The sequence below is a fragment of the Seriola aureovittata genome, chromosome 21 (genome assembly GCF_021018895.1).
Source record: "Seriola aureovittata isolate HTS-2021-v1 ecotype China chromosome 21, ASM2101889v1, whole genome shotgun sequence".
NCBI classification, from domain to species: Eukaryota; Metazoa; Chordata; class Actinopteri; order Carangiformes; family Carangidae; genus Seriola; species Seriola aureovittata.
Window position 1 is genome coordinate 7,482,393 of NC_079384.1, and position 25,689 is coordinate 7,508,081.

At 40.0% G+C, this 25,689-nt stretch overlaps 2 protein-coding genes across 3 annotated transcripts; one reads left to right on the forward strand and one right to left on the reverse strand.

The window, feature by feature from the left end:
- The first annotated feature begins 1,315 nt into the window (after positions 1-1,315).
- ift140 (intraflagellar transport 140 homolog (Chlamydomonas)) lies at positions 1,316-25,470 on the forward strand. Of its 2 annotated transcripts, none has more exons than XM_056365954.1 (30): positions 1,316-1,450; positions 1,923-2,086; positions 2,220-2,441; positions 2,662-2,783; positions 2,914-3,044; positions 4,114-4,289; positions 4,439-4,530; positions 4,611-4,717; positions 4,934-5,076; positions 5,216-5,419; positions 5,542-5,614; positions 5,735-5,826; positions 6,034-6,161; positions 6,325-6,442; positions 6,616-6,737; positions 6,835-6,970; positions 7,262-7,393; positions 8,030-8,274; positions 20,399-20,576; positions 21,022-21,212; positions 21,339-21,434; positions 21,556-21,688; positions 21,790-21,933; positions 22,063-22,191; positions 22,379-22,561; positions 22,663-22,866; positions 23,076-23,288; positions 23,776-23,939; positions 24,075-24,216; positions 24,388-25,470. In XM_056365954.1, exons 2-30 carry the CDS (start codon positions 1,940-1,942, stop codon positions 24,565-24,567), a joined length of 4,347 nt encoding a protein of 1,448 aa, XP_056221929.1. In that variant the 5' UTR covers positions 1,316-1,450; positions 1,923-1,939; the 3' UTR covers positions 24,568-25,470. The 2 variants fall into 2 exon arrangements, with proteins under 2 accessions (XP_056221929.1, XP_056221930.1); XM_056365955.1 differs by having other exon boundaries at positions 1,317-1,450; positions 1,900-2,086.
- Positions 8,880-19,520, reverse strand: tmem204 (transmembrane protein 204). The gene is made up of 3 exons (XM_056365956.1): positions 18,287-19,520; positions 17,431-17,586; positions 8,880-12,242 (listed from the first exon to the last, which is right to left on the reverse strand). The coding sequence occupies exons 1-3, from the start codon at positions 18,564-18,566 to the stop codon at positions 11,998-12,000; spliced, it is 681 nt and encodes a 226-aa protein (XP_056221931.1). The 5' UTR covers positions 18,567-19,520; the 3' UTR covers positions 8,880-11,997.
- Positions 25,471-25,689: the final 219 nt, after the last annotated feature.

The window sequence follows — 25,689 nt, forward strand, 5'->3', positions numbered from 1 at the left end:
AAAATACAAAAAATACGATACGATATATACAGATAACCCACAACCAGGCCTGAAGCGAACCACACGTGCTGGAATGCCATTACTGTTCTGGCGGTGGGCCTGAATGGCATTTCTTAATTTCCTGCTGTTTACCCCAATGCCAGCCCTTCCTTTAGCAGCAGGACGGAATCAGATTACATTACATCCTGTTTCATTAAAAGACACAAAACACGTGAGCAAACACACACATTGTAAATATACCACATTTCACACCCATCCAACCTGTAAAGAGATTACTGGTATCATTTCTTTACTATTGAGTTTGTTGCAACCATTCATCCATTTGTGCAAAGTGTTTTATATTTACAGATTACACATTTACACAAATAACAATGAGACAAATCTACCCCCATAGACAGGAGATGAAAATGTGTTGACAAGACAGGATTGAAGAAAAGAGGAGGAAAGGAGAGTAGAGGTGGAGCAGATGTGTATATATACGGCAGTAATATTTTTGCATCTTCATTTTATGGTCAGAAATATTAAAACTTTTTGTTTTATATTTTTCCTTTTTGAGTGGAGGACATTCCCAGGGATAGATGAGTGGAGCTGATAGAGTGAAAGAAGAAGAAAAGAGGAGGGAATGAGCACAGTGATCAGGAGTAGATCAAATAAAATACAGTATGATAATATTACAGTACATGTCCATGTTGTTTATGCTATTCCTTAAAGAAATGTTATATCATTAGAGTAAATGTTCTTCTGTTGGCCTCATATTCAGTTCAGAGTATTGAAGACATTCACTTGTGGCCTTGTTATGGATATGACTGCTCAGTTAGAGCAGCCCATAATATTATGGTCTGGATTTAAATGTAGATTTGGAATCTAAACATTAAATATGGTGAACTGTACTCCAGCATAGTGTAAAAAAATAGGTTTCAAGATTAGTAATGCTGTTTATGCCAAATTCATTCCCCACCTATGTCATGTAAATTCAAATACAAATACATCAGACAATCAATTCTTGCCTCTTTTTATGTGGCAGCAGTGAAAATTAGTCATTGTCAAAATTTGTTGTGTTGTGGTTTCAGAATGATGGAAACAGTGAATGGGAAAAAAAATTCCCAGTGGAGCATGTCCCCTGAATATTGGCAGAAGTTTGGGATAAGCCCGAATGTTTACAATATCTGGCTCCGGCCCTACTCAAAGCATTTCTGATGTGTCTATTATCGCATCAGAAAAAATGCCATTTTACTTGCACTACTTTCGACAACAACTCGGGTTATGTTCGTTGTTTTCCGTAACTCCGCCTCCTGTCGAGCCCTAGAGGTTGTCAGGGGCAACTGAGAGAGACGCTTTATGCCCAGACAGGAGGCTACACAACACTGGAAGTTACGGTCGATGTTTTAAGCTGTTTTGAGTTTAAACAACTAATTTGACCTGACATTTACCCGAAGAAACCGACAGCGAGGTGAGTCTTCAGACAATTTATCAGAACGGTTAACGCCATTCTACGGTAGCGAGGGCCAGCAATGAATGCTAACTTTACCTAGCTTATTTAGCGTAGCTAATGTTAGTAGCTAAAGCTAACTTAACCATTTGCCCCATAATGACATAACATAACGTTAATGTTTGTTGACAGTGCTAACCATCATGGCGAATTTATCGCTTCATCACAGTCTACATTGTTTTGGTGTACCCATAAGTAAACTAACGTTAGCTAAGCTAAAGTAAAATTATAGACTGAATCACTGAAAGCTATTTGAGGGTACAACGTAGAGTTAACTAGTTAGTGATTGACGAGCTTTTAAAACAGTAATTAGCCAAACTGCAATAGTGAGTAGTAGCTGGTACAGAGACATGCAAGTGCACACAGATTACTGACTAATAACCACGTGTAATATTGGATTTTCCATCTAGCTGATATCCCCTTTCGTATTCAGAGAGAAGCACTGGGGACATGGCGGTGTATTTTGACCACCGTATTGAGGCCCCTGAAAGCAGTGCTGTACCCTCTCAGTTGACCTGGCACTCGGCTCTTCCTGTATTGGCTGTGGCCTCAAGCAGCCCCGCCACTGGAGGCAATGTAGACCTCTACCTGCAGCAGGTAAACACCTTTGAAGATGCACTTTGACAGAGAAAGAGAGGACACTTCGTTATATTCACAGTATGTGAATATGATCAATTACAGCATACTTAATAAAGTTTGCATACTTAAAATCGTCCCTGGTCATATGCAGGGAGAGTATGTGGAGAGCTGCCATGTAGAACGTCCATACCAACCCACAGTGCTGCGCTGGCATCCCACAAAGCCAGTGTTGGCACTTGGCTGGGAGAAAGGAGAGGTAGTGCTGCTGACATACCCCTCTGGAGATCAAACAGTCCTCCCCAGCACACATACAGCCTACATCACACTGCTGGAGTGGAGCAGCTCTGGGAGCCGCTTGGTGAGCGGGGATCAGGTGAGTGTATTCCAGTGACTGTATACACAGACACCCTGGCACACATATGCATGTCTTATCTACATACTGATGCATTCATAGCCTCTGGATATACTGGTGGGCCTGATCACCATACATGATACAAAGGCATTTTCTGATAACCAACATGGCATATTTGGCACAAGACTTCCCATTTCTTATTGTTGCATTGTGTAAACATCGTGTAATTATTTGTTGACAGACTGGAGCTCTAGCTGTGTGGAAGGTTGATGCTAGAGGGAGACTTCAAGGAAACCATCTAGTGAAGCATGAATACAACAAACCTTTAACTTGCTGCATCTTCAGACCTGCCTCACCTGGGGAGTAAGTAGTTGGGTATTCTTCTTTTCATAAGTCCTTAGCAGTAAGCTTATATTGAAAACAATGTTATATCAATATGTTCTCTTGATCTCAATGCTGTGTTGCTGATAATAGGACCTAACTCTTGTTACAGTGACGTGGCGATGCTAGCACGGGCATCAGTGAGTGGAGATGAGAGTGCTCTGGATATGTTCAGCTGGAAGGGAGCGCCTCTCAAAATGGGCCCACAGGAGGGACTTGCGTTCTATGTCAGCACCGTAGATGGTGAGTTTTTTCCTTTCTGTTTTGGGTTCTGTGTTTTAAGTCAAGATGCAATGTGTAGCTCATGATGTAAACAGTCAATATCTGTGACCAATGATTTCCAGCAATGACACATCTATGAGACAGCTCATGATGGAATGTAATAACAAAAAAGAATTATTGTTTTTTGGTTTGTGTGTGCATTGTAGCCAATAGTGGTTACTCACTTATAGTGCTATGCTCCATCAACAAGCAGTTACAAAAAATGTTGGGAGTACATTACATTTCCAAAACAGTATTGTGCAGTAGGAATCCAGAGTGTCTAGGGAGAATATAACAGTTTTGCTATGGCTACATAGCCAACGTTAGAATTAACAGCTGTTTACTTACCAGTCTGGATGAAATGTTGCAAGTTCAGTATCAAAATTAATTTCTTTGCTCGCCAAGAGCTGTCTTCAATGGTGGAAAGCAAAACCTTTATTGACTCTTGTTTTGCTTCTCTTTTCTTCTTCTGAAGTTAGCATCCCAACCAGCTAACTAGCCTATCTTGCCACTTTCCTATAGCAAATCACTGTAGAGTCCAGTCTGCCCTGAAGAAGTAGTGCTGCTCAGATGGTGTATTGTAACCTCTTGTATTATAAATGCAGCAATGGCGAAAGCTTTTGGTGAGCGACCATCATCACGACAAGCTCCCAGGAAGACACCATGTTCCTTGGTGGAGAAAACTTACAAATAGCCCCTTTAAGGAAAGACTTAACTTATTTGGACTTAAATTTTGAATATTAATCCATATTAAAAATGTTATCCTCATTTGTTGTTATCAGTGTCAAGTCTGACCTCTCAAATCTGTTTCATTTGTTAAATTGAATTTTTTGAAAAAGAATCAAAAACATGTTAAAATTGTGTTGATCTTTTTTACTGTGTGAAGCAGTTGTCACAGTAATCCTTTAAGATTCTCCAGAAAGGGCAGGTCTGAAAAGCATACCAATCATCACCATCAGATTTCTGGAAAATATCATAATTTCGTTCTATGATGATATGATATGTTGATATCTTATTTTTTAATCTTTAACCCTGTGTTCATGGTATATAGGTAAGGTCCACAGTGTGGATGAGCACTGTAAGACAAGCACACTTCTCAGTGTGGAGGGTTCAATCAAGAAACTGTTCTACCTTGAGAAAAGAGAGGCCCTCGCTGTGATCACAGAGACCCTGATGCTGTCACAATACACTCTGGGATCTGAGGGAGGAGCCCAGGAATTCATGAAGGTAGACTAAGATCAGTGAAGAGGCAGTTTCTTTTGTTTCTGTTGAAAACCATGGTTTTTTTGATGGGTGATGTTCGTACTTGTAAATCACTGTAAAGGACTGTTGAAAGTGGTACACAATTCAGTTTTTGAAATTTTTTCTCATGACAGGTGAAGTTGAGCAGCAAATCTGGACAGAATGTAGACATTGTCTGGACAGATAACAGCCTCCTCATCACAGCAACAGGGGAACAGACTGTCAGGTCAGCATACACATATTGTTTGTAGACACATACACAACTATTTGAAACCTGAATAATGTCCTGCCCCTCTGTTTTCATAGGCTGTGGGACCTAGAGCGAGATGACAACTATGTTTTGTCACTGGACGAAAGACTGGGGTTTGAGAGAGGAGAGCTGATCAACTGTGTTTCTTACTGTACAGGAAAAGGTAACTGGAAATTATTTGTCCTATTGTGTAAAATGTAGAGTATAAAGTGCTGTTTTTTCTTCACTGGTGGATCTGCTAATTTCCAGCTTTATTTCATCACATTCTCAAATCCTGAGTAGACTGATTACATATACCACACTGTTAACTCAAGCTTTACAGACTTATTTCATACTCACAAATCCTCATTGCCTTTGTATAACATTGCGGCCTTCTCAGAAATCCTGGCAGCTGGCACAAGCCACGGGCGCATCGCATTTTGGAGGATGGTAGCGCAGCCAGGTGGTAGCAAAGGTGACACCAAGGTGCAGTGGAAGCTACAGACACCCACTGAAATACAGGGAAATGTCACTCAGCTACAGGTACTGTCTAGGCCAGCATTTATACACAACTGCTCTATTATTATAAATTAATATCAGTCACATACCATGAATATAATAATGGTATTCATCATATGTATAGTATTCTGCTGGGAAAGTTCACTCAGACCTTCCATTTCAGTGGGGCTCCAGCATTAATCTGCTGGCAGCCAACAACTCAAACACAGTCCTGATCCTTTGTGAGCATGTGATGTCAGCCCACTTTAGCCAGCAGGTGGCAGCAGTGCAGCTTACCCCAACCCAGCTCAGCATTGCTCAGTTCACCACAGGAGTGAACCTTGCTCTGCAGTCTGACATACACATCAAGGGAGTGTGTGTGACTAAGGTAAGCATGGAAGGGATGTACATGTTGAATTGATCACTACAAAGGTTAGCTCATGAAAACAAGTAAAAATTTAAACTGATATTATTATTATTGTAACTGCTTGTCTGTTGTCATACCAACAGGACTCAGTGACAGTGTGGAGTGGCAAGCAGGTCACTGTGTATGAGGTTTCAGGGACAGTTCTACGCAATACAGGTACAACAGAGTGACACTGTCATGATTTCCGTGTCCTTCATCTCATCCTTACTTTGTCATCTCATTCTTTTCCTTTCTATTTCTCTTCTCTCTCTACCTCCTCTCTTGCTGATTTTCCAGGATCGTTTCCTTGTGACTCCCATGTAGTAGCTGTACATGGTGAGAACCTCTACACAGTGGAACCTAACAGGGTTCAGATTCGCACACCACAGGTCTGTTTGCCCAACCTGGAATCCATTATCCAGTATTCTCATTGACACAGCGTTTTAATGTGCATGTTGAGAAGGCCTCTCTGAAACTGTTCTTTTAGTGCTGAATTAGAATTGATTTTTAAAAAGTATAAACATGCATGCAAGTGGTATTTGTCACCATAAATCTGGTTCATTGTTGAACCATTGTTTTTCCTCTCTTTTCTTAAGGGCACCGTGAAGCAACTGCTTACTTTCTCCAAGGCAGAGGGCAACCCTGTCCTACTCAGTGTGTGCCAGTCTTACCTGGTTGTGGGCACAGACACAGCACACATCAGAGTCTTTGACCTCTCTCGAAGGTATGACGTTAATGTGGATGTCGGTGTCACTTCCCTTTGTTAAAAAGTAGTAAAATGAAGGCCAGCTAGCTTCCATGTATTGTGAATTTCTGTTCATTAATAATTTATCTTTTCAAAGTCTTTTCTTGTCCAACAATACCAGTTTCACTTTATGTCTTTAAAGAGATGCTAAAGCTCACTGCAGTGCTAAGAACCTGGCTGACCAGATTGCCAGTCTGGGAGCCTTGAGGTCAATCAAGTGTAACGCCAATGGCAGCCAAGTCAGCATCCTAATCTCTCAGGTGAATGGACAAAATACAACAGTCACACTCTACTTTTTGAATATTGGTTAATGAAAGCTGACAAAATATTTTTGATTAAAGCCACCAGTATTTTACACTTACTTTCAGAATCTTAAAATGCCACCATTTCATTTTAATATTTCTCTTAACTGAATATAACTCTCTCCTCTCAGGTTAATGGGCGACCCGATCACAAAGTGTACTTTTATGATGTTGAGATGGACACTGTGACACATTTCGACTTCTTCATTGGCAGACCATCAAGCGGTATCTCACATCCTGATGACGGTGAAAGGTAAATTTAGTTGCTTTGGTCTGTATCTGTATTCTTCCCATGTAAAGTTTTCTCCTCTGGTTGTTTTATACGCCATATTTCCTTATCTGTATTTCAGGCAGCAGTTTCAGGGGACAGAGCTCAGTGGTCGGTGCCCTGTATCTCACTTCTGGGATGAGAGCGAACCTCGTCTTTTTGTTTGTGAGACGGTGCCGATCAGCTCTGAATCATCATCTGCCAGTTACTTGGATATGGTAAAGACTGTTGTTTAACATTGACATTGTCCTGTACAGCTCTGTGAGCAAGGCTTGGCACTAAAGCTGCTGATTGATGTCATCTGGTATGACCTGTGCTAAAAAAGATATACACACACTACTATACAGCCCTTTTGGGTACAAGTGAGAACCAAGAGGCAATATAAATTTTGATTCATTCATTTATCTTAGACAGCCAGTCAGAATGTGATTACTTTTTTTTAAATGATTTTAATAAACTTACAGTAAATCTAAAGTAGCTTGACATTGCATTGTCTTCGTTCCGTTTAGGTGGACATGTCCGTGGTGACACTCTTCTGTACGCAGGAGCACGGTTTACTCCTACAGGACTGCTACCCCAAACCGACAGGCCTGCAGGCCCTTCTCGCTCTGGATGTGCCCTTTTATTATTTCAGCTGCAAGGTGAGTACAGAGAACACTATTCTACATGCGTGTGGTCTCTTCAGTGGGGGGTTTCTGATACAGCATGTGGGGCTTCTCTCTAGAAAGATGAAGAATATCTGTTTCAGATCTTGAGTTTTCTTAAACATATTCCTTGTGTTTTTGTATGCACCCACCACTGTTCTTATGTGAAACACTGTGCGTTTGGTCTAACACACCCCAGCTATTGTTTTGGAGGGGTGGTGTCTTTCGACCAGAAGTAAGTATCTGTCCCCCTCAGTTTATTCAGAAAGCTTTGAGTATTCTTGGCTCCCAACTTCCAACCACTGTGATCGTGTATGCCTTGTGCTGCATTGAAGCAAAAGTAAAAAATACTGTCTCCCCAGGATCAGCAGCATAAGAGCTTCCCTGAAATATTGAGAGCTCACTAATCTGTGTCTGTTTCCTAATGCTTGTCTTGATGAATAGATTTGGTCTGTGGTGTTTTGGTTGATGTTTGGTTTGCTTTGTACCCTCCCCATTCCCCAGTGCCCATGTTTTCCCCAGGATTTAGCATTTTACATTTTTGTGATCCCACTTCACAACATGCTTCATTTATTACTGGCTCTGAATCACATGTTACCAATATTGACATCATGATGTTCTAACCCTTCTCAGCCTGGTGAGAGGGATCCGGGTTCAACAGAGGTTTCAGCCACAACATCAGCACCTCCACACCAGACCCAGCCATCAAGAGGGACGCCTGCCAAGTTCCCCCCTATGGTGTCCAGACGAGCTCTCAGGGACTTTGTGGGCCTGGAGAACTGTGAGAAGGCCACCCGCGATGCCATGCTCAACTTCAGCTTCTACCTGACAATCGGTGATATGGATGAAGCCTTCAAGTCTATCAAGCTCATCAAAAGGTAGGGCATCAATATGTGCATGTCATTATTGCATGTATCAACTCAATGATGTCTGTAAAGAGAGGAGACATGCAGAATGACATGCCCACTGTTGGCACATCCCCTGTTTGATCCACGTCATCACATCCCCCAACTGTCCTTTCTACAGGGGCTTTAGTTCAAAGCCAAGTGATGGCCAGGGGGAAAGCATTGTTGCTACAGCCTTGACTATTCTCTGAAGTGCTTTTGACTTGTGATGAGAATGCGGTATTGTTGCCCCTTGCTTTTCTTCACCCCTCATTTCACTCAACACTTTTGACTGCTGAGATAAAACTGCCACAATAAGTCTGTAACCTTAACTTTGATATGCTTTCTTTAAGTCTGAGGGGTGGTCATGGGAGGCAACACTATCTATTTTGTTATTTTCTTTAAAGGTCTTACTTATCTCTAAGCAATATAAGCATTTTAAGCCAGTCACTTGAAAGATCAGTGAAGGAAGATGCCAGACCCTATCTGCCTTTGAAAAGGCTAATAAATTTGAAATGCTTATATGTTTCATTTGATAATATTTTGGTCTAAGGTCAAAAGTTTGCTTGTAAGTGTATTATTGATCAAATTAGATCCACCAAAGTCAAACTTTTTATTCGTTTATGTAAGTACATGAAATAGATTTTTAAACACAGGACATGATTAAGGACTTTTTCTGTGTCTATGCTGAGGGAAGGAACCTTTCAATGTGTATATATGTGACTGTTTCAGTTAGTGTGTGGGTGTGTGCTGAGGGGATGTACTTTTCTAAACACACTGCGACCTACACACACACATGAGGTCCCCCTGCCAGTTTGGTCCAAAAGGAGTGCCCTCTCAATTCTTGTGAACTTCAAATCAGGTCACAAAAAAGGATGTGCACGTCCAATCTTGTATATGTGTCATGGTGAAATGCACATGTGATTTCATCAAAGATATGATATTATCTTTAGCAGAATACGTGATTCCGGGCACTCGGGCTGAATTCTGCAGTAGCGTTGCTTTTGCACGTACAAACATTACTCAAATGGGAAAATAGCATAGAAACAAACAAATGGGAAAATAACATATCCCACTGGCCGGATATTCCAAAGAGTTTAATAGGCCTGATGACAGCTTTACTAAGTTCCTCATTGATGGCTATTTTTACTGCTGCTACTTTTTTTTTTAAGAGATCGGTATTGTGTTCGATTCCCGCAAATCTCCACCCACAGGAATATATATTTCCTGCAGCAGTAAGCTGCATCTTCTGGGACATGTCTCTATGATGCAGATCTTTGAATGGACAAAGGTTCTCATACTTAAGTCTTAGACTGGCTAGCGATCCAGGAGTCAAGCTCATTTCATCCAATTCACATATTTAAGGTCATATAATAAAAGTATCTGTGGGAGACAATAGAGACAATACACCTGTTTCACACATGTATCTTAAAGAGTCAGTTAAACCCAAATCACAGACATGTAAGTAATTTGTGTATGTGTGAACAACAAAATCCACTACCTCACTCTGTTGATGAAAACTGGGAATGTTGGGAAGTCTGTATCAGAAGAGGCATAAGAGCTCAATTTCTTTTGGGCTTTAATCGCCTCGTCCCTGGACGTTCTGAATAAAGTAGTATTAAATCATTTTATCCAAAACAGTAATTGTCAGTGTGAAAACGCCTCTGCCTCCTAAAGCAGCAAGTCAGATACAGACTGGAACATCTTTGTTCAGTCCAGACTGTGCTGCTTCCTCTCATTCATGTTGTCCTTGACTTTAGGTGACATGCTGCATAGTTATCTGCCCATATGAATGTAAGCCCTCTCTTAATGTCTTTTTGCCACTGCATTTGGTATTTAAAAGCAAAACTCCCCCTTCTCATCAGGAACAGAAACACCCAAGGAAGTGTTCGGGGTGAAGCAGAGACTCATGTATGATGTTGCAGTCATTATAATTGGCTGTGGTTCATGTAACTGTCATGCTCTCAGTTTATGTCATTTATCATTGGAAAGTATGGAATTCACCATTACAGTTCTTCTCCATTGTTAAAAAGTCATTCTTCAAAGAAACTAGTACCATCATTTCATACCATCATCATCAAAATATAGACAGTTGTAGTATTTGTATCATCATTCACTCAGCACATTTGGGTCACTTTACTTATAATGATGGAGGGTTGGAATTCAAAATTATTCATCTAGTGCTCTCACTGATACTTAATCTAGATCAGGTTTGAAATATGTCACACTGAACACAGTCCTTTGTATCTTTGGCTTCAATAGTTGTAGCACAGATCACCTAAAACAATATACAGTATGTGTAGCACTTTTTCTTATTCTCTCACTTGCTTTGTACTGTATGTTGCACCTCTAAACTAATAACTAATACTATCAAATGGCAGTCCATATGGACTCTTAACAGATCTTGAGGGTTAAGCATGGAGATTCATTGGTAACGCATGTCTGTGATAACATATTTGAAAAATATATTTAATCAAGTTCTGTATTGTCCATTTTCAGGTGTAGTGTTGACACCAAATCAGCAACAGCAGCAACCATTGTGTTTGAATATTTACCAATAAATTTATTGAATTTATATGATATATTATTATTTTAATGTGCCCCTATGTTTGGCAACATGAAAGACCCACAGTTCTTTGCAGAAGTATGATATGGTCACAATAATACTACTAATGATACCACTATCATTATATCATATATACACAACTGTATTATATTAATTTAGGTATACAGTATGTACCACAAGCGAGCAGAGTTTCATATGGAAAGCATCATGAAAAATGAATGTAAGTATTGAAATGTGTTTGTCATTTCAAAATGCAGTACATCGCCAAAACATGTGTTACCATCAATTTAACAAATACTGCTTAAAAATTCCAAATCAATTCGCATACATCAATTGGCAAGTCACCTGTCTTTTATTTTCCTTTTTTTCAAGAGGAGAAATATTTATGTCATCATGAGAATTTTCCCTGATGTCTTTGAGTAGATACATGTTCATTTGATCGAAATACCACCTCTCATTGGCTGTTTTAAAATTAAATATTGCCACTGATTTGGATAAGCCCAATCAAATGGTTTGCTGAGGTTGACTGACTCTTCTGCTTTTGCCTTGTTAGTTTACCTACTTACTTGCAACATATATCATTTACATTAATATGTATTAAAATTGTAATAAGCCTTAAAATGATGAAAACAAATATGAGGTATTCTGGTATTATATTTTCAACATCTTTCATAATTTCCAATTTATAATTATGCAGGAGGCCATTTAATAAGTGCACATATAACAAAATAGGTCAAGTTCCAGCTTGATCTTTTCATAAGAAGGCTGTTTCATATGAGACATTCCTAGTCCAAATTCCATGTTTAGCTACCAATTAGCATACCCAAGCATGAATAAATGAAACATCATACAGTATTTGAATATGTTTAGGGCTGCTTTATACAGTAATTTTAAATCTTAAATGTGTGACTTTTGTGCACCAAGCAGCAAAATTGTTCTGATATCTTTGTTTATGGTGGGAGGAGTCGTGAAATATGGAGTACAATAGCAGGTACATGTTAGGCCAGCCATTGTGGAGCCACAGGAATGTCCTCTTCTCTTGAGAGTCACATTGGAGGCACCAGCTGGAGTAAAACATGAATAGTTGAGTGCACAGTCCTGTCAGTGCAGTCTTTCACTCCTCATTGGCTTGGCTCTTGAGGTCACATGGCTCAGCAAGGTGACTCCACGTAGTCATTGTCTAGACGAGGGTGGAAAGGTGTTGCCAGTGAGCGACTGATGATTATAACTCGAGGTGCAAGGCAGTCATCACGGCGGTGTAAAATGTTCCAGATAAGCATGGCTGCAGCCATAGTGGCCAGCAGGCAAGCAGTTATGTCCAAGTAGCAGGAGTAGGAAAGGTGTGTGTAAGGCCCGATCCTGTAGAACGTCACAAGTCCAATCACCAGCACAAAACCTGTACAGGAGCACAGAGAGACAAGACCTTTATCAGTGAAAATGAACTATCATTCTCGTCAATCAACTCACTGTAAATGAGCTTTCAGTTGAATATATTTATTAAACATTTAGCTATTTCTGGCTTTTCTGGTTGCTATGCTGTTTCAGTAGTGTCACAGTTCACATTTAGATAAATAGGCATATTAATACATTTACCAGGAGCTGCCAACAGTGTGCTGTTGCTGGCAATGATAATGCTAATTTGCTGATGTGAAGCATGCAATGTTTATCACCATCTTAGATTAGTATGTTAGCATGATAACATTTGCTAATTAGCACTAAACACAAATATAGTGTCATTAGTTTTTTAAATAAAAAACAAGTCATCAAATATGTATAAAATGTTGCCTATATAACTTGACTTGACCTGAGTATTTCCACTGGATTATTGCTTCTTAATAAAAGTATTCATATCAGCACATATTGGAGAATATATGCGCTGATACCGATATATCTGTGATAGGCCAATATTGGCAGATAAAATTGGCCGACTCTAAAATATTCAGTGTTATTGGACAAATTAAAATTTCAACTGGATGTTGCACTAGGCGAAAAGATCACCAATGTTATTTATAATTCATCCTGAGGGTGACATGAATGTTACACATTTCATGACAGTCCATCCAATAGTTATTTTGACATTTCAGTCAAAACAAGAAAATTGTGAAGTCAGGGAATCAGGAATATTATAACATATTGTGTATTTATACAGTATGTATGTATGTATATATATATATATATATATATATAGGAGATAATTAAATATATATATATATATATATATATATATGTAATAAAATATTATATATATATATATATATATATATATATATGTAATAATGGTGCCGTTCTTGGAGCCAAAAACTAGCCACAGAAAAGAAAATGGCAGAGTAAAGAGAAAAATGTTCTGAAGAAAGTTTTCTTTTCAGCAGTAATTTTTTTTTACCATCTCTAGTTCACTGTGTCTCGGATATTCATTAAGTTTAGGTACACAATTTTACTGTGGAAAGTATAATTGAAGTATATCTAAAGTCGCTATTTAAAATCACACATGCTCACATTTAGACATCCATCCCTGTAGCCTTGTATTTCATAGTTCAGCAGGAGCTCTGTGTGGGGCCTTTGAATTATGAAAACTGTTTCCTCCTAGGAAGAACTTCTAAGATCTCAGGATCAAAGTTCTCAACAGTGTAAAAATATCAGAGCATGAATATATGCTCGGAAAATCCTTTGAGAACTTTTATCTCCTGATTTCTTTGATTCACAATAGTTTAACTCACGCTATGAGGAACTTCTGTTTACATGCAAAGAGTAAAAAGCCATAGCCTTCAATTTCATGCTGTTTCTTTGATCTTTACTTTGTTTTATCAAGATTATTAGTGTCTTCATAGTCCACACCTTTCCTCATTCTTTACCATCAGGGGTGTAGATGAAAGTCCACATAGATTTATGCCAAAGTATCCCTTAGTCAATGCCTCATTTACCACATTCAAGTGTAGTCTGGTGCCATTCAATGGTTCCACAATAATACATGTCTGAAATCTTGCCTCATCCACAGTGGTATAAATACAGGGACCAAAAATAATCACTGGAAATAGGGATGTTGGTGCTTTAGGATATGAATCAGTCCATTTCCTGAAGCAGTCACTGGAACCAAGGGGTGGGGGTTAATTTATATTTCTTTCTCTACCTCTACAGTAAGATGGCTGTAATTGTTTTAAACGAGGATGTGAACAATTGTATCTGTGTATCATTGCGTGTGTACACATAAGAATGCAACTGTTTGCTTAATCTGTTCATGTTTAACCTGTCTGGCTCCTTATCCAAGAAAATGAATAATCTCCTGTTCAGGTTCCAGCCAGGGTGGGCTGTGTGAACCTCTTTTCTGGCACAGACTTATCTCTCAAACTTCCTTCCCCTTTTTCCTCTTTCCATCCTTCCTTCCTTCCCTCCTCTCCACACCCTAAGCTTCGAGGTTAATAGATTTGCTGGACATTTGACATGATCTGTCAGAGAAATCTAAACAAGTCTTATCTAAACGCCATGTCTTGGAAATTCATTTAACTGGTTTGTTTTCCTTCCAGTTACTAATGTCTTGGTTTATTCTTAAAGGTCACAAAATTGATTAGAGTGAATAATCTGCCTCTGTGTATTGCTCAAACCTGTGTCACTTCCTTATTACCAGGAATCTCTTGAGGCCTTAAGAGAAAATCTGATTCCGTTCTGAGCCAGATTTAACAGATCAGAATTGAGTCCCACATTTGCAATTCATCAAAATAGAAAAATAATACATTGATGGAATAAACTGTGTCCCAGAACCATGTGACCTGCAGTTGTGACTTTTGACATATTAGAGCCACTGTGTCCATTCAGAAAACACATTCCAGAGTTGTCTCCAGGGGTGAAATGGCCAATATTGTGCTTTCAGCCTGGACCTGCCAACACTGCTGAGATATCACTGAATGGAACTGGATATTGTTATTCCACACTCTGCTTGCAATGGCTGAGCATTTTGGCACGTCTGAAAATGAAAACATTCCTGAGAAAGAGGGTGATGGGTAAAAATAGCTCATTCACTGACTCGGTGGGGGAGGTCTAAAGCAGGAATGGGGAATGGATTACTGAAGGGTAGAGGCCAATACAAGTGTCTGTACTCAGGAAATGAGGCCCTTTTATTTGGATATGAATGTGGTAAAGGAAAGCCACTGTTTGTATTTTTTGCAGCCTCAATTTTAAGATTTTAAATTCTTTACTCTTATAAAAAGGAGTATGGTTACAACTAACAATTATTATTTTATCTGATTTTTATTATATTTTATCAAATATGACCAGTTGTTTAAATAGTGAAAAAAAGTATTTTTCCTGAGCCCACGATAATGTTTTCATATTGTTTATTTTGTCCAACAAACAATCCAAAACCCAAAAATATTGTTAACTATAAGATAAATAAGACTATGAGACAAATTAAAGAACAAAATTTTTATCCCTTAACCTTTTATCTAGTTCCACATCAAGTCGAAATTTGAATTTGTCCAATACTTTGTTTTATGGCCAAATATTCGCAGAACTAATGACACACTTGTGTATAGTGCTAATTAGCAAATGTTAATTTGCTAACACACTAATCTAAGACATAAACATGGTAAAACATTACCTGCTTAACATCAACATGCTAGCATTACCATTGTTAATTTGGACATGTGAGTAAATGTTAACATGCTCAACTGAGATGGTTGAACATGATTACCATTCCTAAACATCAGCATGTTAGCTTTGTCACTGTGTGCATATTGACATGCTGACATTAGATTTTATTTTAAAGCACCACTGTATTCACAAGAATCTTAAAATTGTTGCTTGTAAAAGGTCTGAAATTACCTTTTTTCCATAGCTTTAAACCTTATCACATTTACTTCATTAGGTCGTCTGGTCCGTGTTGGTTTAAAGGTGACCTTTCAGACCTGCTGTTAATTACTGTAAACTACTAAACTACAACTTCTAAGGTCAAGAATAAAGTTTGATTCCAACCAAGGGTAAAGACTGTGTAATACAGTTTAAGTATTCTAGAAAAAGCTAGTAAGAACCTTGAGGTGGTATTGTTTTGTTAAACTGTTATTTAGGTCCATATTTTAGCAATAAGACTTGTTAAGCTCTAGGGAAACCAAATCACAGAGACTTATTTTTTCCTCTGTTTAATTTGGATTATACACAAGGCATATTGTAAATTATAATCGTTTCACTGTTATTCTATAAATATTCGTCTGAGTATCCTGTTTTTGTTTGGGAAGATTGATGTCATTTTGTTACTCAGCAGCTTTGTTTGTGGTGTTGTCTAATATTGGAAAATACAGTAATATTGGGCGGGTCTCACCAAGCTCTTAAGATCAAAGCCCTCATCCCTGCTGCAATGCATATCGCAGATGCCAATGATAAAGAGAGGAGTCTTTATTTTCTGCTGCTCTTGAACATTGTGTAAACACAGACTTAAAAGGTAGGCCAGCTTATCTAGACAGGGGCAATTCCCACCCTGCTGTCATATGTACCACAGGACATTTCTCTACCAAAACACACTGTAAACACACAACCACAACACACACACTGACATACACAAATATTCATGCGCATAATCCCTTCTGCCAGTGCAGACACAAACACACAGTCCCTGTAGAAACTGTCTTTTTCCCGTCCATTCCCCCCTCCCTTCTTTTTCCTTCTTCAGCTCGGGGGTTTGCATAACAGGTAGTCACAGACATTTCCTCGTCCTGAGCAGGGATATCCTGGCGCCTGACAGTCGCTCCCTGGCTCGCTGTAGCTCTGGCCCATGGATTCTGGACTGGGACTAAATTTAGACCCAGAACAGACCCCCTTCATTCCGCTCTGCCACAATGATACCAAGTGGCTGAGTGACCACCGCACACAGCACAACACACTTCCTCAGCAGGGGCACTGGGACAGGCCATGCCAGCCAACTCTTTAAAGTGGCACAGTGGGATGCTGCGTGTGGAAGACAGGTTTTGTTACCATGACTGCATTAAGTCATGTCCCGCAAGGATGGCACTCTTTCAGTTTTCTGCTTTCCTAGTTTTCCCCATTTTAATCCCTCTCACTTTGGCTGCTCTCTTCGTTTATTTGGTTTTTATACTCTTTTCTTTTTTCTTCAAAAGTACTGATTTCAAGAAATTAAAGTTTTTTTTTTCAAAATAAAAAAGTAGCAATAAAATAATAATAATGATGTTAAAGTATGCAAAGTCAGTTATTACTACCAATACCATCTGCTTATTATCACATTTTTTATTTGTCCACATTTTGCCATTGATTTATTTTTTTAAATCTTATCTAGCTGGGCTGAAGATTGCTGCCATATAGTAGTTCGTTTTGCATTTTTCTTGTATCTGAAAGTTTTCACAGTGTGTTCATGCTGTCAGAGGCTGATTTTTGGTATTTTAGGGTCAGGTAGGATAGCTCCATCTCTAATTTTATCCCTGTCTTTTAGACATTCTACCAGAGAGCATGTGAACTTCGCTTGCATAAGATTTTAGCTGCAAGGATACTTAACATCTTCATCAGAGAGGTTCTCCTCTGAGGCTCGTCTTCCTGCTGATGCAAATCAATTTAAACAAACGAGCTGTAGGAACACTGGTACTCACTGGCTAGCTGGAAGAGTGCAGCAATGGCTTCCTCCCACCACTGTGATTCCTGTGTGATGAAAGGCAGCTCCATCAGGCCTAGAAGGAAGATCAGCTGACCAACAGTCAGGGCCACTGTCGCCATCAGGTTACATGCTCGCATCATGTCAAACTGCACTTGAGGGAGCAGAAGAAGAGTTGTGTCATATTTCCTGCAATATGATCTAAATTCATTCACAACAAGCTGGATTAAGGCTAAATCAGAAGTCTTAATCTTTAAAAGGAGATTCTGATAATATGTCTCTAGTATAAATTATTAGGACGGTGACATACACATGAATACTATTTTATCGTGAATGGTGAGGCACATCTGACACTGCCAGGCACTGCTGGCCATTGTGCCCAGGCAGGTTGGTGAGTGGACGTTCTTGAATGGGAATTTTTCAATGGAGCTTAATTAAATAAAGCACATAAATCCATCACAACTTGCACTCTGCCTTAAAGTTCATCATGATTAAGTTTATACTCAAACCCTGTTGGCCACATTATTTCCAACAAATTCTTGGCCGGCTGCCACAGACTAATGTTTACACTAATGCATTAGAAGGTAATAAAACTAACACACTTAGATTTGATTTGTGGTTGTACATATCAAGTTGATCTGGTGGTGTTGTGATTTTCAGTGCCCCTTAAAATGTATTTCTTTATTTCCATATGGAAAACAAAAAAAATGACACAGAGCAGAGAAATACCCCTAGTACTGTATTTGTCTCTGTTGAGAACAACTACATCTCAGACGCTGTGACATTTTTGGAAAGTAAACATAAATAACACTGTTATTGTTCAACTTCAAATCTAAATTAAAGTAAAAACTTACATTTGACAGTGCTGCGGGACTCTTGATAGCCTGCATACTCAGACCCCCATCCAAGACCTTCACACTGCCTCTGTGTCCCTTGCCCCTTTCTCCCACCCTGGAGGTCATCACGGCCCCTTTCCCCACCAGTGGGGCACATCCTCCATAGTCCCACACTCCGCTTGCGTCCATCCTCCAGGGCTTGCAGGACCCAGCTGGGGGTGAAGGCTGCAACATTGTTTAAGACCAGGGACAGCAGGGCTACTGCAACCGCTGCTGCCACCAGCCTCTGCACGGCCATGCGACGCCCGCCACCCGCCACCTCGCCCCCTCCCTCGGGTCCGTCCTCCGGACCCTGTTCTTCCTCAGTGTCCTGCCCGCTCCCGTGTCTCTCCTCTGGGGCAACAGCACCACCAGTGCTCTGGGCTCCCTGGCTCCTCTCCTCCGCCACCACCACCACCACCTCCTCCTCCTCCTCCAGCTGTTAGCTTGTGCTGTCCCAGCTCACACAGAGGTGGACTTGCCAAGAGTGTTTTCTTGAGGCTTAGCTAAAGAACATCTCCATTCATCCTCATTCAGGAGTTTGTTGTCGTTGCAGCAGATCCTCAGCCCTCCTCCTCAGACAGCACTGCGGGTACGCGGGGATTAATCCAACTGGCACCTAGGTCCATTCCACTGACTCCGGCTGGCTGCAGCTTGACTCTTGGATATCGCTCCTTAGCTCTCTCCCTGTTTTTCTCTTTGTACTTTCTCCCGATCTTCAGTGCTTTGCTTATTGCACTGGTCGGACTTCGGCGTGCGCAGCTGGCTTCTCTATGTGGACATTTGATTTTTTTTCTTCTTTTCTCTTCAGTCGCTTCACATTGCCTTCACATTGATGCAAAGAGAGCATAGATTCTCGGGTTGCTAGGAGCTGACTTGTTAATGGCTCTGCCTAAGCTTACCAAGAGTGTCTCTCAACTAGAAGAGCCCCCACTGCCTGACTGGAACAAGAAGTCCTCTAGCCTAACTCCCTCTGCTTCTGTCTGTCTTTCCCCCTCTCTCTCTCTCGCTCACTGTTTCTCTGCAAATCCTGGAGGTCAGAGTTGAAATGTGGGGGAGTTGCTGTTCGTTATAGTCCGAGACATCAGTTCCCAAATGTAACAAGCCGCAAACAGACAGCCCCCTCCTTCACGATCAATTTAAATGTGTTTGTGTCAGTGTGTTTGTGTGAGAGAATGTCCAAAAGACGCCTGTTAGACGTCACTGTTGTGTACTCTTTTGTCTGGAGCCCAGGGGGCGTTCGCTAAAGTTCTCTCTCTCGTGTGCAACAAACATATTGGCCACTGCAGTCAGCCAGCAACAGGATGTGTTTCCTGAGAGGAAAAGAGGATGGGAAGAGGGGCCAAATGTAGACCGGTTCCTTCTCTTGTCTTTCCTTTTCTGGCTCTCTAGATCTTGCCGCTCTGTGTGCGGCGAGCTCGACTTCTCACTTTTCGTTTTCAGGGTTGATTTTTCTGTGACCATATAGAGCATGATTTTGGCTGACACTTACTACTCTTGCTTTCTTTTACTTCACTTGGTCTCCATTCCCCCTCTTAAAGCAGGGCCCCTAAAGATTTGGGGTATTTCCTGTTGCCTAACTTTAATAAACAGCCCACATCTGTATCAGCTAAAGCAAGGAGGAGGGAGGGGACACAAATAGAGACCAGATGGCTGTGGAATCTTAAATTTGGAAATGAAGTGAAAGACAAGGGGGTAGAGGGGTTGATTTACGTCAGCAAGACAAAAGAAAAAAAGAAAGAGAGAAGTGCGCCTCTTGTTTTGAGTTAAAGTCCCACACATATTCTTGCATGATTGTGCTTGCATCAGTGTTTGTATGTAGGGGGTTTGTGGTGGATTTTATTATAATTTTGATAAATGTCGAAGTAATACTACATTACTAGAATTCTGACCAGTGAAGCACAAGAAAGCACACATTTTCATGTCACTGACCTGCATACTAAGGGTTTGGGTCTAAAATATAAACTATAAACCTAAACCAAACTGTAAATAATTGGAACAGATTTTGCCAACACTTCATTATTTTTTCAAATAAGAAATTTCCTGTGTACAGTCACCCGTGCAAACAAGCCATTTCTCTTTTCTCTGTAGTAAAGCGGTATGGGAAAACATGGCACGGATGTGTGTGAAAACCTGCCGGCTGGATGTGGCACGTGTGTGCCTTGGGAATATGGGAAATGCCAGGGCAGCGAAAGCACTGAAGGAGGCGGAGGCTCAGCCTGAACCAGAAGCCCAAACAGCGATGTTGGCCATTCAGCTCGGCATGCTGGTAAGATATTCAAGAATTAGAGTGTAAATGACTCATTGGACATGTCTCACTCACAATCACAATGAGTGCTCATTTTTCTCTGCCCCGTTTATGGACTACTTTAAAGAAAATGCATAAATTTGTATCAACTTTATATGACACCTTTTTCAAATTGGAAAAACATTTCTGAGTCGTGACATGTAAAAACACCATATATTCAAAAGCAGAGAAAATGGATGAGAAAAAAAGACAAGGTCATCCGCTCACTCCAGAAAATGAAATCCATCTAGAGGAAATTTTTTTCTCAGTTCTTCATAGATAACGCTAGTACAATGTAAGGCCACATCCTTTGGCTACAAATAACATGTCCTCTTTTTAGGTCTAAGCATTTCACCGCACAAAGACCATGGGACTTTCCCAACCAAAAGCATTTATCTTTCCATCATCTTTTCCTGTCTTCCAACAGGAAGATGCAGAGAAGTTGTACAAGAGCTGTCAACGCTATGACCTGCTGAACAATTTCTACCAGGCTTCTGGCCAATGGCAGCAAGCTTTGGAAACAGCTGAAATCCATGATCGCATCCATCTACGCACCACCTACTACAGTTATGCCAAATACCTGGAGTCAATGGGTGACAAGACCCTGGCCCTTGCATAGTAAGACACAATCTATTGTGCTTCTATGTTAAAAATAAAGTAGTTTGGCATTTTATTTCTATATCTGATGTTTCTTTGTAAATTTACCCTGGAAACAAAGTTTGATTGACACTGTTTTTGTTGCAGTTATGAGAATTCAGACACACACAGGGCTGAAGTTCCCAGAATGCTCCAGGATGACACAGCATCTCTTGAGGTCTATGTTAGCAAAATGAAAGACAAGTAAGTCCAGACCTTCCTTTGATGGTAAAAAAAACCTTGTCATCTGCATAGGATATCACATTACAAAGTCATCCATACAAAGTTATATTTAAACATTGGTCCTGTCACCTTATCAACCCAGGAACATTTACAAGTGGTGGGCCCAGTACCTTGAGAGCCAGTCAGACATGGATTCAGCACTGCGTTTCTATGAATGTGCTCAAGATTTCTTCTCCTTGGTTCGAGTCCACTGCTACATGGGGAACATCCAGAAGGTGACTCCATTTGTATTAGGAGTCATGTAGTAAAAAGCCTTAGGCATTAACATCCTCAAATAAAGTCCACACATGTGATAGTGAATTTATGTCTTTACCAGGCATCTGAGATAGCCAATAACACAGGTGACAGAGCAGCATCGTACCACTTGGCCAGACATTATGAGGGTCATGATGATATCAAACAGGCTGTCCATTTCTACACACGAGCCCAGGCCTACAACAATGCCATACGACTTTGTAAGGTAAATTACTCTACTGTGTGCTTCATACATATATTTTTGAATCAGAACAGATTTTTATTGGTCATGATATTTGACATTGTACTACTGTACTCTCTCAGTGGCTTGTTGACTTTTATTGTGTGTAAACAGGAGAATGGTCTGGATGACCAGCTGATGAACCTGGCTCTGCTCAGTAACCCAGAGGACATGATGGAAGCTGCCTGTTACTATGAGGAGAAAGGCACCCATATGGACCGAGCTGTCGCACTCTACCACAAGGTTCATCTCAAGTATCTGGTTTTTTTAAATGACTGAGATTATGTTTGCGTTGATGCATTCTAAATCATTCCACAAGGGGGCAATATTGCACTATATGTATGTTTGAACTGAACAGTGTTGATTGGTGAAAAAAGCTAGGGATTTGTTTTTATCACAGCAGTATGTTTCATTATTTTCTCCACTGTAGGCTGGTTACGTCTCCAAAGCTCTAGAGTTGGCCTTTGCCACACAGCAGTTCTCTGCACTTCAGCTGATCGCTGAAGATCTAAATGAGAACTCAGATCCAGCCCTCCTGGCCCGCTGCTCTGACTTCTTCATCACACATTCCCAGTATGAGAAGGCTGTGGAGTTACTGGTAGCAGCCAAGAAGGTACCAGTTTGTTTCACTTTTTTGTCTATACATGGAAGTATCAGTTCATATGTGCTTATGTGTGTGTGTGTCTTTATTTTTGTTCCTGTATGTGTACCCAGTACCATCAAGCCCTGGAGCTGTGTGTGACCCAGAACTTGACCATCACAGAGGAGCTGGCAGAGAGAATGACTGTAACTGATTCAAAAGATATGGCTGAGGAGGCCCGCAAGGAAGTGCTGGAGAGGATCGCTGACTGCTGCATGCGCCAGGGCAATTACCACCTGGCTACCAAGAAATATACGCAGGCGGGCAACAAGCTCAAGGTAATGCTGTAGTGTGTAGTAAACACTATAGCAAGCTCAGAACATCTTGCAGGTATCGATGGAAGAGTATAAAGGCTTACTCCACCTGATCTGCCAGCTTGGTGTCATGTGCCATCAGCAACATCTGCAATACATAAAAACAGTTTAGTTAGTTAAAATTTGACAGTGTTAAATCTTTGAAAAGTTTCATTGTATCTTTTTTTAAACAGGCCATGAGGGCACTCCTCAAGTCGGGCGACACAGAGAAAATAGTATTCTTTGCCAACGTTTGTCGTCAGAAGGAGCTTTTCATCATGGCTGCCAACTACCTGCAGTCTCTAGACTGGCGGAAAAATCCAGAGATCTTGAAGACCATCATTGGTTTCTACACTAAAGGCAGAGCTCCAGACCTGCTTGCTGGCTTCTATGAGGCCTGTGCTCAGGTACAGCAAATACGCCAATTTAAAATAAATCACTTTTATTTACAGTACAATAATATTTTGGGAGAGGTCTGTTAATTTTATGGTCGCGGTCTTATATTAGCAGTTCACACTCATTAATTTAACGGATGAAACAACAACCACCTTGTTCTGAAGGAGAAATGTCTTCTAAGAAAAAATGAATTGAGAAAACATGAGTGTACAAATTTTACATTTGGTGATATATCATTTCAAATAGTTGCAACTTCAGAGAATAAACCATGCAAAATAAGCTCTCTGAATAGCAGAGTAGGTTTGTGGTGTTATTTTGTTGCAATGATCTTGGATCCAATAAAAAAGTGTTTGTTGTGTCTCATGGTGTTAAAACTCTTTACAACTGTTCAATCGTAGCGACGGTTTTTAAATTTGTGAAAACCTAATATTTTATAGAATATTTATAAGAGGCCGAAATACTGAATAAACTAAGTTTTTTCTTGTTACCTTTGTTAAGGTGGAAATTGATGATTACCAAAACTATGAGAAGGCACTAGATGCATTGACTGAGGCTGCAAAGTGTCTTTCAAAAGTGAAGGACTCAACTGGAAAACAGGAAGCAAGATTGGCCGACCTGCAGCATAAGATCACCCTAATCAAGAAGTTTGTCCACGCACGCAGGCAAGAATATAGCTAATATTATTCTCCTTTGCAACTTCATAAATACCTATTTTTTTTCCTTTTGAAACAAACATTTTCTGTTGGAGGTTTTGGTGTTGTCTTGATCTGAGGTTTGATTTTGTCCTTTGGCTGCAGGTTGTATGCGGAGGATGCTGGTGAGGCGGTGCAGTTATGTGAAGCCCTGCTGGAGGAGCCAGAGTTGGACCCTGCTGTCAGGATTGGAGATGCATTTGGTTTCTTGGTTGAACACCACTGTCAGCAAGGCAACTTCCAAGTGGTAACTGTCCTTTTTCCCTGCTGTTTTAATAGGTGAAATGACCCCTTAAGTAAAAAAGAAAAAAATATATCTGTGTCGAGTCAAAGAAAGTATTAAAGAGAAGTATGAGTCTGAACTCTTGTAAGTTCCTGGATGCTCATTTCTCTGTCTTCTTCCATCTTTCCTGTCCAGGCCTATCGTAAGCTGGAGGAGCTCCAGAAGCTGTTGCCATCACAGAACGTAAGGTACTACATTAGCCAGGCATGTCTAGAGTCCCTGCAGAAAGAGATGGGTGTTCCTATGGATCGTGGTGACCACAGGCACAATGTGAAGGAGGACGATGAAGTAGAGGAGGATTTAAATTTGTCTTAAAAGAGTATCTCTGAAATTTTTTTTATATTGTTAAAAAATGTCTAAGTATTTTTAAACATTTAGTTTCTTAAATTGTGTGTATGAAGAGTCTGTATTTTCATCCGCATGACTATATGAGAGTCTACGCTTTCTCAGACCGGGAATGACGGTACAGTTGGTCCTGAACAACGCAGCAACATGGGATGTGTTAGTTACCAATTAACGTCACATTGTTAAAATGAACACGGTAATTGGTTGTTATATGTAAACAGAAGGCACTTAATTATTACACAGGGCAATCACTGTGGAGTGAAGACAGAAAAATGCAGCGAGACAAAGCTACAGGACATGAGGCTTCCACACTTCCACATAAAGACCTGAGAGAATGTCTGTTACCTCAAAAATACCATCTTGTGGTCTTTTTATATAGATTTAAAGTCTAATGCAGAGACAGTGCATTCAGATATAGACTATATCTAACTTATGTACAATACAATGACATTTTCAAAATGTTATCTTTAAGTAACCCTTAACCTGTATGATCTGCAAAAGGTATGGTTTTCTGTTCTACCTTAAATCATGGGTTCATTCATCATTGTTTGGGCAGACTAGCATGGATGAACACTGACTGACTGTCTTTGTCAAAATGAAATTTATGTTATTCTTCTTTTTGGTTATACATTTATCCCCAGGTGTAATTATACAGTTTCGGGCATTTGTTACAGTTTATTTTTTTCTATTCAATGATGTATTATTTGTAAATATCCTCTTAATGTCAAAAGACATATCTCTGAAAAGAATTTGCAGCTATTTTTGATAACTTTCAGCCAGTTTCTACTTAGCACATGATATTGTGAATTAATACATTCAAATCCACTGTTTCTATACATTGTAAAGTTCCTACAATAAAACAATAAAATTAAATAGCACTTTATCACTTTTAAAGTCTCATATCAGCATAGGCCTGTAATATACTGTGATAGACCAAACATGTATTATTTAAACTATTTAGTTCTGCAAACATGTAAGGCTGTTACTCAGTTGAGTCAGCTAACTCCTATGTCGTTGTCATTTGACTATAACATGAAGTCATTGTTGACGCTAATATATAGTTTCCGTATCTATGATAATGTTATTGACTCC

What these genes read in the sequence shown, in the direction of transcription:
- tmem204 (XM_056365956.1), bottom strand. Translation starts at nt 18,566, where the DNA reads ATGGCCGTGCAGAGGCTGGTGGCAGCAGCGGTTGCAGTAGCCCTGCTG. An exon ending in GTCCCGCAGCACTGTCAAAT is followed by an intron (nt 17,587 to 18,286) that starts GTAAGTTTTTAC and finishes TGCTCCCTCAAG; the next exon opens with TGCAGTTTGACATGATGCGA. An exon ending in TGCACTCTTCCAGCTAGCCA is followed by an intron (nt 12,243 to 17,430) that starts GTGAGTACCAGT and finishes GCTCCTGTACAG; the next exon opens with GTTTTGTGCTGGTGATTGGA.
- ift140 (XM_056365954.1), top strand. Translation starts at nt 1,940, where the DNA reads ATGGCGGTGTATTTTGACCACCGTATTGAGGCCCCTGAAAGCAGTGCT. An exon ending in CTATGTCAGCACCGTAGATG is followed by an intron (nt 3,045 to 4,113) that starts GTGAGTTTTTTC and finishes CATGGTATATAG; the next exon opens with GTAAGGTCCACAGTGTGGAT. An exon ending in ACAGGGGAACAGACTGTCAG is followed by an intron (nt 4,531 to 4,610) that starts GTCAGCATACAC and finishes CTGTTTTCATAG; the next exon opens with GCTGTGGGACCTAGAGCGAG.